The sequence below is a fragment of the Cyprinodon tularosa genome, unplaced genomic scaffold (genome assembly GCF_016077235.1).
Source record: "Cyprinodon tularosa strain WSP-4 unplaced genomic scaffold, ASM1607723v1 ctg157, whole genome shotgun sequence".
Lineage (NCBI taxonomy): Eukaryota > Metazoa > Chordata > Actinopteri > Cyprinodontiformes > Cyprinodontidae > Cyprinodon > Cyprinodon tularosa.
In genome coordinates this window covers 104,133-118,385 of record NW_024038405.1, presented here as the reverse complement: position 1 = coordinate 118,385, position 14,253 = coordinate 104,133, and the positions used below count along the sequence as shown (strand labels likewise).

Here is a 14,253-nt window from a genome sequence, read left to right as displayed (position 1 = left end):
ACACAAACTGTAATGTTTTCAAGTGTGCAGGAATATTTTTAAACATTGATTAAATTTGAACAAACAAACACTTTTTGTGACTTTTCAAGACTATTTGCTCTGTCCAAACATAATTTTGTCATTTAAACCTAAATAAAGAAATATAGTCTCTTTATCTCATAAAGCTTTGTTTAAAGCTACGTTTTGAGATCTATTCTTTTTTGGCAATACCAGAGAACAAAAACGCGGAGGTTATTTCCTCTTATCATGAATACCTGGAAACCTTTTTCAAAATGCATATTAGAATCCATAAATCCATAAATGAAAGGATGATAGGGTTCCTATTTTAGAAATATAGTTGATATTTTTTATTACTTGTGTATTTTAAATGACAACGCAAAGTTAATCCTCCTAAATTTATAATTTCATTACAATCAGTCCATAATTTTCTCTTTCTAACAGGCACATAGGTGTAAGGTCCAGAAGAAAAAAGTATTACTCTGAATTATTATTCCGTTTGGAAGTTTATAATAGGATACTTCTATGTCTATACACATTAAGTCATGGGACTTGTGCCATTACTGTTAAAGAATATGGCTGGTCTAGCTGTACATAAAAGCAATGAATCTGTCACAAGGTACTGTAGGTCATATTTCCAGTTAGCTGTCACTTAGTGTTTGTTAACAGTGTTTAAGCTGTAGTGGCAGTATTGTCTTCAGACAGTTCTGGGCTGCCCCAGGGACCCTAGATCTCTAATTGACAGTGATGTGTTCTTTGAGTTGGTGTTAAAATTTCTCATCCAGGAAGCTGACCAGAGCCGCAATGCCTGACAAGAGACATTAATTAACATTGAAAAAAAAGAGGACAAAAATAACTACCTAGAAAAATGTTAAAAGCTAATTCTTCATGAGTGGAAATTCTCTGGTCTAACACAGTTCTTTCCAAGACCTTCAATTAAGCATTTTTCTACGACACAATCAGGTCAGAAACTATTAAAGGAAGGTTTACTGTTTCTGTGTTCTTGATTTATCTGAATATAAGGTTTCCCTTTTTCTATACAATGGCTTGTTAATTAAAATTGAACATTGCTCTTATCAAAACAAATTACTAAAATATCGAGGTTTTTATTTACCATCAATTACTTTGCATCAAGGGAATACAATTATTACCATGCAGGCTCAATAATTACCATCTTAGTGGCAGTTAGTTGTACCTAATTGGTAAACACCTGAAGAGAAAACAGTTAGGCACAATTTAAATGTTGTGAAAGTAAAGTGAGGATTTCTTTTAAACACAAGAAAGATAAGAATAAGTAAAGACTTTTTAACATGAACACATCTTATGACTTAGCCACTGTAAACCAAAGGTTTTTGACAATGCTTTTATTTTCACTCCATAAAAAGCTGTTAACTTAACCATTCAGTCAGATCTTTGCAGTTTTAAGAATTGTCTCTTTTTTCTGTTTAACTGATATTGTCAATAATTTTTTTTTGGTGTCAGTAGAAGGATGAGCTGATTAACTGTAGAATAACAACATTATGCTTATATGTAGGTCTTTTGACTTTTAATATTTAACCTCCAAGCGGATTAAATAATATAACACATTATTATTATTATTATTATTATTATTATTATTATTATTATTATTATTATTATTATTATTATAATTTTCTCTTCTTTCAATGAGCCCTAGGGCAGCAGTGGCTTGCCACCATCAGTGTGTGAGTGTGTGCATGAATGGGTGAATGACTGAGTACAGGCCATTTACCATTTTCAGTGGAAAACCAACAATGTAAGTGTTTGTTGCTTTCTGTAACTTCCTGCAACATAATTGATCAAAACTAGCACATTAATAAATTGTGTAAAAATGTTTTATCAACAATCTAATAAAGTAAGCTCTAAGAAACAGACAGAAAAGTGCAGACAGAAATTAGTCAGCTGCATATACTCTATTTTTCATAAAATATAAAATCCACTAAAAGATGAATTGTTCTCTTTACACATATCTTTTATGAGCAACAGATCTTAACAGGTGCACGACTATTCATAGTATAAGTGTACAGCAAACAGAGTGGTAAGTCTAATTTAAATATTAACAATTTGGGGCTTAAAATTGTAGGTAGGTTTAAAGTTAAATCACTGACTGGGGGCTGCCGTAGAAACCGGAAAGCACATATGCTTCAATATCAGACCATGCAATTTCAATGGATAAAAACCTCCGGAACTTTTTACTGCAAAGCAATAGTGTTGCCAAGTGAGCCTTCATGCGGCCGTAAAGCAGATTAAATATGATGCAAAATATTCATACTGATGCATCCTTATAGCTGATATTGTTTAGACCCACTCAGAATATAATGTGAACCTTTTAAAAGGAGAATAATGTAGTGATTAGAATGCTAACAATATGAGATCGAAAAGTTAATGACATGAATCTATCCTCTAAACTGAGGATGACCTTTTAAGGAAGTAGAGTGAGAAAGTTATAGCTTTTTTCTCTGCAGACAAACACCATGAGGGGCTGGGGATGCATGGAAAATGGTATTTTTGCATTTAAAGGTGCATGTCTAGAGGTCAAATCATGTGATTGTATTTGGAATCATTCTGTTGTTTAAGTCTTCTCTTCTGATCATGCAATGACCTTCTGGTGCTTTAACACTTACACAAACAGTTCCAACTTGGGTTTTATTACATAATAATTTATCATTGTATTTATTATGTGGCACAGTGTGTTACATTATTGCAGTGCTTTAACTACATGTTTTCAACTGGAGGATCTCTCACCTGAGAGTCATTAACCAGAAAAACAGTTCTTGTACTGTGACTCGAGTGGTGGAATTATTAATTCATCAGCAGTTTTGAATAATAAATGTCAGGGATATTTACCTCCCAAAATATTGCAATATGGCCTCTTTGTTTGAGCACACACACAGAGACACACACACAGACACATCCTCCACCTCCCTCTTCATCTCTTTTTCTCTGCTCTGTGAGGCAGGTTAATGGCAATAATAAAATCACACTCTGTATTTCCTCTGTGCTTTGAATGGCCTCATCAATTTACAGGCAGCGTGAAATGCTGAAGAAGAAACAAAAAAAGGGACAAGGAAATCATCCATGTCTAAAATACCTACGCTTCCCTAGCAGGCTTTTTATTCCTTTCTCAGTTTATAAATGAAAAGGTTATATAATTAGACACAGCTTGATGTATAGAACATCAGCTGACTGCCATATTCCTGTTTCTCATTAATTCTAGCCTAACTTAATTTCCTCTACCCTTCTATTTACATACAAAACATTGCAAAGACATTTTTTCAAAGAGTTGGCTTCTCTATGTGTGGGGTATAAATATGATACATTCATAATAACAAATAAAATCTCCCAGATTATATTCAAGTGATAATATTTTGCATTTGCAAGTAAAGGAAAAAAAACCTAATAAAACATCTTAAGGCAACAGCTAACATATAATGTCACAGAAGGAGAAGCAAAATATGAAGAAAGGTGAACATTGACTTACTGGTGGTACAGTTATTCCTGATACAATCTAGATGGGGAAAGAATAGATGAGAGATAAATTCATCTTTCAACGTTACAGCTGCAGACATCATCAAAGCATGCACTCCACCCCTCTGGGGACAAACACACGGACACTGTCCATTCTCTGGTGCTCTCACATGTTTCAGCCTCAAGATGGTAAAACTGCTGCTGTGTTGGAGTGCAAGAACAGCACTCTTTTTTTAATGTTATTGCAAAAGTCAAGTACTGAATGTATTAGACAGAGCTTAAGATATTTTACTAATCTAAAGGATTTTTTTAAAATGACAATAACATTGTGAGAGCATCAGATTATGGTCAGGGTCACACAAGGCCAACTGGAAGGTATCGTCATTATTCTCCCAAGGCTTCTTTCATGTACCAGTATAAGGTTAGAAAAAAAAAACATACGTTTTTATAAACATAGTCTAGCTCATGTACATACAGTATTGTTAGGACACTTGATTGGTCATAACTTTAAGTAGGTGTCATATTTTTTCTTTATATCTTTGTTGAAATTTCACCAAACATGCAACTTTGCACTGATTAGTGTTTTGTAATGTGTCAATATCAAAGCATGAGTTTATTATTCAGAACTTGATTTTGTCTTATAAATGCATAGGATACAGCCACAGAGGAATGCTCGGTTACCAATTTGCTAAAATGTTGTTCTTCCATGCATTTTTAATGTACAGGTACTGATTCAGATTTAATTTAGTCTGGCCTACATCTTTTAGTTCATATCCCAAAAAAATAAATAAATAAATAAATAAATAAATATATATATATATATATATATACACGGTATATATATATATGTTATTCAGCGTACAGTGCCTATGCTGGACTACTAATGTTTGTAAGGCATTTTTGTACAAGCATTTACAATGATGGAAGTTGAGTTGGATTAGTAAATATCAGGACTCAAAATATACAGTATTTAAAATACATACAGTATTTTAAAACTTCTGTCTGTGAGCTTTTAGCTGTCATCGGACATATAGGATTTCGACATTTTGGCAGCATGTTCAAAGGAAATAATAGAACAGATTTTAGAGCTAATGACCCTAACAACATTGCCAACACATATCTTTAGGAAGATTTGTGCAGTCAAACAGTTATAGAAAATTCCACTATAGTTTGTGATTCATTGACATTGGTTTCTCCTAAATAGTAACATGCCATCACTATTATACTTTCTAGCAATGATGGTGCTAGAAGCATGAAGCTAGAAGCAAGTAACACAAAGGATATTTTATATGTTATATACTAAATAATTGTCGCTTTCAGGACATTTTAACTATGATTTACACAATAAAACTTAAAAAGCCATTTTGCACATTGTAATAAAATAATTGTCACTGTTTTAAGTTCATTGTGTCCTTCAAATCTAACTAAATTCAATGTGAAAATTTTTAATCATATATCGTGAATCTTTAGTGTAAAGATAAACAACTAATGTATACAGCTGACAGGACCAAAATAGGTACAAATAGTTTAATTAAAAATAGTCTGGCTTAGAAATTGTTTGTATCCACAGATATCTGAGATAAAAATAACATGATTTAATACTTAAGAAAAGCATTTCACGGTGTCCAGCTGCAGTTATCTGTCTATATATATTTGAAATTTGATAATTAGATGTGTAAAAATATACTCTCAGTGCAAAGGGCATGTATTATTAAGTAATCTTTTTGTCCAAAACAAGTGATTACTATAATTCTACTAAATTTGTTTTGGTTTGTGTTGCTGTAACAAATTTGTTACTGATGAAAAGCTACCAAAACCGTGTAAATCTTTCTTTCCTTCTCTATTTGTTAAAGCTGAGCCTGTGCTCTGAGAAAGGTGATCCAAATCAAGCCCCCAACCCTCCCTTCCCATTTGGCCCTGCTTGTCATGTGTTGTCAACCACAGCAGAAAAGTGGTCGCAAACAGCCAGAGAACAACACAAGCCTACTCTTTCAGGGAATGCTCTACTTCTTTTTTCAAGAGGGACAAGGAAGACAGCCATCAAGGGCTGGTGGATCGGAAATAAACTCTGAAAGCTTTTAGATTTGTCAAAAAGAATTTGAAAGAACACAAACCAACACAGTCCTTTGTTTTCATCCGAGGGCATCGTTTTGCAGTGGTGCTGATCTAACTTGTCAGGCCTGTCAGTGTGTGGCGCTGTTGCCTTCTGCAGTTGGACACATGCTGTTTTTGAAGTTGACAGCAAATACAGGCTCTTCTACTTTGCATGCACAACTAAATGGCGCCACTTAGGAAGCCCATTTCTGTTTATCCAGTGAAAAGGTGGAATAGATTGCTATCATTTCTGTTGCACTGCAGTGTTTAAAGCACTCCCAACTTTTCAAAGACAGTACCGGGGTGTTGACTACACACACACACTCCATGCGCGCACACACTTTTTTTTTTTTTTTTTATAGTAGACTATTTTCTCTTTATTGAATATAGATAGATAGATAGATAGATAGATAGATAGATAGATAGATAGATAGATAGATAGATAGATAGATAGATAGATAGATAGATAGATAGATAGATAGATAGATAGATAGATAGATAGATAGATAGATAGATAGATAGATAGATAGATAGATAGATAGATAGATAGATAGATAGATAGATAGATAGATAGATAGATAGATAGATAGATAGATAGATAGATAGATAGATAGATAGATAGATAGATAGATAGATAGATAGATAGATAGATAGATAGATAGATAGATAGATAGATAGATCTGGCATTATTTCCAAAAGGTCCCCATATTTAGCAAAAACCTACATGCGTGAGAATGAAACACATTAGTTTGTGTTAGAAGAGAGAAATCTGATTTATCTAAATAAGAGGGTAGTGACCATTCCCTGATGATGAGAGGTCTTAGTGTGTTCAGCTGCCTGTGAGCCTCGAGCTGCAGACGTTGGACCTTGAAAGTCTTCACAGTCTCTCTGTCTATTCAAAACATGTAACGTAAATAGGCCCTTTGGAACACATATCTGAGTGCTGTCAAGACGGATCTGCTTTGCTGCAGCCAACTGTGAGCCTCTGAGGTGTTACCTAGATTGACGGTGAGACGGACCCGTCCACTTTCCAATTCAAGACGCAGAGTGTCAGCAGAGTCCTGGGACGTTGTGGCTATCAGCAGGCCATAGGCCCGTTGGGAGCGGAATCGAAGAGACACATCTTCAGCCTCTGTGTGCATAACCACTGGGAGCTGGACTTTCATAAACTTACTGCCATCGTAACTGAGAATGGTCGCCTCTGCAGAGGGAAGAAGAAAGAAAACATGATGAGTGAACTGTAAAATAGACTGCAGCAATTTTATGGAAAACCAATGACCACGGCTGTCAGTTCAGTGTAAAGTGATGTTGTATTTGTTGACAAGGTTTAGTGAGGCGACCTTCAATCCAGTCTCAGAGGAACGATGAATCGATGAGTTTAAGAGGCAGAGGGAGAGCCGGAGTCTCCCAGCAGTGAATGTGAATCTAATTCCAAGACAGATGCTGTCTGTGTTTATTCAATGAAAGGTTTTCACAACCAGCAAAATTGGAGACTTATTTTGATAAGTGATGATCCCATGTACAGTGGTGTTGAAAGCATTTACATCCACCCTCCAGGAATGTCCTATAAATTGTGGGCCATTAGAGATGCAGTGGAATGATGAGACAGCAAACAACTTACAATTAACAAACTATTAAAATTCAATACAGTTTCTTTTTTCATCCAAACAGGGTCAAAGTTAAATAAACAAAAAAAAAGTTTTCTAAATTATGGATACATACTCAAGAAATCTTACTATTAGAAATAGCAAAATAGCAAGTTAATTTACAAACTTGCTTTTTAGGTCTTGGTTTACACATTTTTGTCAAGGCTGAGGTGGGGGCATTTTCAGACTCTCATGGTTAGCCTTTTTCTTTTTTTCATTCCAAAACCAATTTTGATCTCTATTTGAGATTATGTAACACCAATATGCAACTTTTTACAGTCTGACATTAAAGTTTTTTAGACAAAAGTAAGTTGTTAAGGACATTCAAGAACAACCAAGAAATCAACAAGCCCCAAGCCTGTGAACATCAATAAAACATTGACACCCTCCACAGAGAAGCATGTTTTACATGGATATGGACCAGGAGAGTGCCAACCAACAGAGAAGATGCTCTACCTTCAAACTCTACTGAAATTTGATACTAAATTAAGATACCAAGTTCATTTGACCACTATTTGGTCAGAGATACAGTACACTTTCAGAGGTCTAATGTGGCTTTTAAACATAAGAATATTGTACTGTCTACAAAGCAATGTGGTGCTAAAAGTGTAATCTTTTTGGCTTCCTGTGCTAAATCACTTTACAGATCTAAGTCATTGTGACTGACTTCCTCATAGCTAAAATAATACTGATTTATAAAGTCAGTATCATTGGCTGTAAGGTTATATTTGTATTTAATGATTACTCATCATAAATAAAAATTATATATATTTAGGTTATATTACATTTAATTATTTTGACACAGAAACGTCCCAAAGAAATTCTCATATTTATACATAGAAATATCCCCCTTTTTAATAAAGTATTGTATTTATGGTGTTTTTGGCTTTCCATACCTTCTGCAACCTCATGTATTCCTTTATATAGACTTCTCCCTGTGTGAAAAGTTTAAATTTGAGCTCAAAATTGTAAGTTCAGAACCTTTCTTTAGCATGTCATGTTCTACAGGAGGATATTCTTTTTATTCACAGCTGTTTACCATATTAACTTTATTAATATTGATTGTAGTTATTATAGGATGCCTAGAACACTGCTTGCCTACTAGGGGTATAACATCTATAGAGAACCTCTCCTCAAAGCTAAGACATTTTCTTAGGGAGCTCATGTTAGATATGTTTTAACAACCTGTTTTGAAAAGCCAGTAAAACTCTTATATAATTGCATTAATTTATATAAATTATGTTCTAGTAAGCAGGCTGTTACTGCAGGAGTGTTTGGAAAGGAAAGGTGCAGCTGGAGATGGAGAGCTATAGAGAGCAACGGGGGCAATAGGGTACTAGTGCATTCACACCAACCTCATGACCACTTTCTCATCACACAGAGCCATGGTGTCACATCATCCCTTGGGATGACTCTGTCACATTCCTCACCCAAATCCAATTTCTCCATGCCCTCCTGGGGCATGCTGCATATGATAGGTCATTTGACAAACAAGTACCCATTGCTAAACCGTCTGCTTCCTGCCAGGCAGCTAAAGCAAAGAGCTGTTCAGAAAATGTTGCACGATGTGAAATGAAAACTGTAAAAGAACTGATATGAGAATTTATACATGGAAAAAATAAAATATCAGCCATATTCCTAATGTAATGAATGGAGATATCAGTTGCTTTTTGGATTAAAGAAAGCACTAAACATCTATCTATGACAGTACTGGTAAACAATGACAACCAGCAGAACAAATCAAAATGATCTTATTTACCACCTCATAATTGCTAAAGTGCTCTCATTAAACTGTAAACAAGCAGGGAAAGTCAAATAGAGTGTGGAATAATCAAATATCTTGATTATGCAGAAAATGAGCTCATCTATACCCTAAATTGGCTCTGCAGCTTGTCATTACTGCTTAACTTAATTTCCAGCTGCATGCAACAAACATCATTAAATTTGATGAATGGGTTCATATTACTACGAAAAGAAACATCTTTAATGTTCGAGATGAAAATATTTCTGTTTTCTAAACATACAAATAGGGAAATCGTTCTACTCAAATACATAACAGTGACATCATTAATCCCTGCTGCATTAACTATGGAACTTTATCAACATGTTTCCTCCACTAAGATTAATTTAATAGATTTTCTACAATACATTTAATGAGAATGCTACTGCATAAAGATATAAAAATATGAGGAAAGACCTGTGAGGGAATATCACCTAATGCAAAGTGAGCACCTGTCAAAAATCCAATTGTGCAGGCCCAGTCATTTTTAATGCCATTCCCATGTTCAATATAAAAATAAATTGAGGGGACAGGAGCAGCAGCTTCTGCCTGTGCCAACTCGAACTGAAAGCTACCGCAGGGAAAACGGAGTGCAGCAGACTAAACCAAGTGTTTATTTTCTATCCCATAAAGCACAATGTGGGACAATTTTCAGATTTTCTGATGAAGGAGTAGCTGGAGTGGGAGCTTTCTTAGAGAAGGCGGGATGGCTAACAAGGGAGGTTCAGGTAATCACAAACAGGAACCCAGTTGTCTTCTATTGTCCTCCAAGGAGAGCTGACTCTATGAGAAAAGATAGATGTCAGCTACATGTCAAAATTCCAGTGTCCCTGAGCAACAGGGCACTGGGCTCAGCCTGATTCAAAATGTGCAGGTAAAAGAACTGCTGCAGGGTTTGGAAAATAAATCTACACAAAAAAAACAATAAACAGCAATAATTGGCTTTGGTACATCCTGCATATTCAATATATACTTTGCTGTAGTCTTCTTTTAAAATCACAGCAGATATTTTAGAAATTGCCCTGCCAGGTATTAAAACACCCTATGTGCTAAGAGAGTTTCAGGGAAGCTCATTTTTACCTCTAGAGACACAGGCAGCAGCATAATGACCCACTTTAGTTATGAAACCATAGAACATTAGCAAATTCAGTTTTTCTGTGACTTTAAAGCAAAGTAAGATTCTATCCATTTACAATATTTGGAATGATAACTTGAACATAGTCTCTAAGGGCCACATATGTTTTAGGAAAACAGTCCCATACTGTATGGGTCCTGCTAAAACAGTGGTTACCAAGTGTGGGGTGCACACCCTAGTGATGTCCAGAAGTCCTTATAGATCATCCAGTTTTTATTTTGTATTTTATTGATTGCAATATAATAATATTATAATATAATAATATTACACAGTAAAGAAACAGTTAAATAATTGAGTTAAATTAACAAGCTTGTTTTTTAAAGGTGATTGAAGTTAACTATTGAAAATTTTAATTTATTGCAGATGACTTTGGCTCAATAAACTGTTGACAAGGTTGGTTATGGGTGAGGGTGGAGGAGGAAGCATTGAAAGCCAAAGGGGTCTCTAAATGTATAAACAACTGAGTCGGCATAGAACAGAAGTTTACAACTCCCTTTTTCTAGGGTCAAGGTCAATTCAAATCTTTAAGGGGAAAGTTTCAGTCAAGTCCCAAGTCTTATAGATTGGGATCTCAAGACAGGTGATTTAAACATTTTCTTTTTAAACCCATGTCCATGACCCATATCTACAGTAACGTTGCATTGTCGGATGTTTGGATTCCAAACCTATACTGTGTCATCAGGCCTAAATAAAACACCTTTTTCTTTGATTCTGTCAAAAATCAATTCACCATCTGAAAAACTGCACCAAGTTCTTGGTCTTAACGAGTTGTCCTTACATCAGCAAATGCACCTGCTTCTTACACTTATCAGTTAATGCAGCTCACAATGATGGTTTGTTTTTGCCATACTTGCACAGTGTGCAATTTTTTTATGTACTTGTTTATACCTAAAGTGAAATTAATCACAGCTCTGCCTTGAAATGACCGATGCCAAGATGATGAAAAGCTGTTATAAACTTCATAATGAACTCCAAATGCCTGCAGATGGCTGCAGCAAGTCTATTTCTGTTAGGTAAAATGTTTGTCTGGTTGTGCCTAGTAATTTGCCATCTCTGATATTTTTGCTTCGAAACAAAAGTAAATATGTTATATGCATATTTACAATTTGCAATTTACCAAGGTTTGATACAACAATGTTGACTAGAGGGAACTTATTTTTTTCTGAATTTCCAAAAACAGAAATAACAAAAAATATTTCTATTATATTTTATGTCTTTACTCTGTGTTTCTTTCAATTTCAGGTGCCACACAGATGAAACAGGACTGCAGAGAGGGCCTAATGGCGAAGCTAAGAACGACATCAACTAAGAACAAATCCAAACAGACCACCGCTACCATCAATCTTCCTCTCCAAGGTTCACTCATTGGATAACAAAATTGATAATCTCTGACTCAAACTCTTTTCAAAAAAGAAGATTAGTAACTGCTGCGCATGATTCTGACAGAGTCTTGGCTTCATTCAGCAATACCGGACAATGCTATTAGCCTGGAGGGGCTAACCTTATACCATGCCAAAGAAACAAAGAACTTAGCATTTAGACTCATGGTGGTGGGTTTTGTCTGTACATCAACAACAGCTGGTGTAAAAATGCTTGATTGACCGCCAACTTCTGCTCTATAGACATTCAGTTTCTGATTGTTAACTGCAGACCGTTCTATCTGCCCAGAGAGTTTAGAGTCGTTAGCAATTTTTGCTGTTTATGTGCCTCCCAGTGCCAATACTAAAGAGGCCATGAAGGCTCTCTGAGCTTCCATCTGCATACACAGAGGTCATTTTTATCATGGGCATTTTAATCAGGCCAACTTGAAGACCGTGCTCCCTCATTTCTACTAACATGTGGACTTTGCAACTCGGGATGATAACACTTTAAACCTGGTTTACTCTAATAACAAAGATGCAATCAGAGCAGCTCCTCACCCCCACCCTGGGTCATCAGATCATTTCTCTGTCATGCTAATTCCTGCATACAAGCACCAGTTAATTAGGGCTAAACCAACAGACAAAGAAATCAAAGTATGGTGCAAAGGGGTCATGGAGAAACTACAAGACTGTTTGGAATTATCTGACGAGTATCTTCAAGGCTTGCAACCTATGACAACATAATAAATATAGATGGGTATGCCATGACTGTTTCAGCCTACATCAACAAATGCATTGAGGACGTCAACATCACAAAGAACATCACCATCCAAACAAATTAACGACTCTGGATTAATGGGGAGGTTCGGTTGTAAGTTGTTTTTCCACAACAGCAGCAACACCAGGAGGAAATGCCAAGGCATACGGGCAATCACAGACTACAAAACACCCTCCCCCTGGTAAACCTAGCACATGTTGACCTCCTAAATGCACTAAACTTCTTTTGAATGTTTGTTCAGCTTAACACCATCATCCCAAAACATTTGATAGGAAAACTGAAATGGCTGGGCTTCAGTACACCCCTCTGCAATTGGCTGTTAGACTTTCTCACAAACAGACCTCAGTCAGTTCGGGTTGGACAGAACACCTCTCATGTCATCGCCCTAAGCACAGGCTTCCCTCAGGATTGCGTCCTGAGCCCCCTGCTGTTCACCCTGGGTAAACTGTCTGCATTGTCTACACGTTCACCACCAATCACATTGTGAAGTTCTCAGACTAAACCACGGTGGTGGGCCTCATCAGAGACGACAACGACCAGGACTACAGAGAGGAGGTGGAGCAGCTGGTGGACTGGTGCATAGATAACTGCCTGATCTTCAATGTGGAGAAAACGAAGGAAATCATCGTTGACTTCGGTAAAAATCAGACTAACCATGCTCCACTGCTCATCAACAGCTCAGCTGTAGAGGTGGTGAGCAGCACTAAATTCCTTGGGGTGCACATCACAGACAACCTCTCCTGCACTTTTAACACCACCTCACTGGTCAAAAGGGCACAGAAGTGCATGTACTTCTTGCGGAGGATGAGGAGAGCCTACTTGCCCCCATCCATCCTCACGATCCTCTACAGAAGCACCATAGTGAGCGTTCTGATCAGCTGTCTCACTATATGGTGTGGGGGCTGCAGTGCTGCAGACTGGAAGAAGGTGAGCAGAGTGGTGAGAACTGCAGAGAAGATCATCGGGGCTCCTTTTCCCTCCATAAAAGACATTTCATTCCAGCACTGTATGACCCCTAACACCCCCACCATGGACTGTTCTCTTTGCTGCCCTCTGGGAAGAGCCTTTGCAGCATTCGATGCAGGTCCAGAAGATTCCAAAACAGCTTCTTCCCCACCACCACCAGACAGCTGAATGTTGAAAAAAAAAAAAAAAAAACTCTAAATCATGTCACAGTCTCTGCATCAAACTGACCATATCAATGCGTTTTTTTGCACCATGTTTTCTCCCAATTTTTACATATGATCAACCAATAAGATCAGGGAGGTGCTGCAGTGGAGGTGAATAAATAGACAATCCTGCTGTACAGCCTCAAGTCCTTAAAAAAGAAATAAAAATGTTGACATTATTTACTCACATGTAAACATGTCACACAAGCAGAAGTTTATTAATGGAATTAATTGCGACTGGGCATGTTAATTAACTGTGACATATTCAATGTCACTTGTGAGGTATGTGCATTACATAAATATTTTTCTATCCTAAAAAATAAATCATCCTAATTTTATTTATTTATTTTTATTTAATTAACTATCACATATTTCCTTGTTTCAAGAGAAGATTGTTAAAAAATTTATATTTTTAGACTGTAGGGGCCCATATGCTAATATTCTTTCCCAGGCCTAGCCAATGTTGTCAGCTGGCCTGTGTATGGTGAATAGTAAAACATGTGTAGCTGTAAAACAATAACACTATATATATTCAGTGTGACAGATTGCTAAGACTCAGCTACACATCTAGTTAGGATAAATAATGCAATAGTGAAATAACAAAAAGTTTTTGCTTTGGACCAAATTAATTTATGACCTGTAAAAGAAACAACTGTGCTGACATAACTGTTCTTTTTCCTGTTGCCGGCATGTTTCCTTTCGTGAGTTTTATTTATATTTCATTATTATTATTTTTTTATAGTAATTTAAAGGAAACTCCAAACTAAACATATTTTTAAGGCTTGACTAGGATGTAAACGTGCTGTA

The 14,253-nt window shown here is 36.2% G+C and overlaps 1 protein-coding gene across 8 annotated transcripts in view; it reads right to left on the bottom strand.

Moving 5' to 3' along the window:
• LOC119780193 (neurexin-1a) overlaps positions 1–14,253 on the bottom strand; it is a 215,687-nt gene that overhangs the window by 174,409 nt on the left and 27,025 nt on the right. For 7 of the 8 annotated variants that reach the window (XM_038280125.1, XM_038280112.1, XM_038280113.1 and 4 more), the window contains 2 exons: positions 6,575–6,778; positions 3,497–3,523 (listed from right to left, as the gene is read on the bottom strand). In XM_038280125.1, coding sequence (XP_038136053.1) covers positions 3,497–3,523; positions 6,575–6,778 — 231 coding nt within the window. The remainder of the gene's footprint in view (positions 1–3,496; positions 3,524–6,574; positions 6,779–14,253) is intronic. The other variant, XM_038280116.1, reaches the window with a different exon arrangement.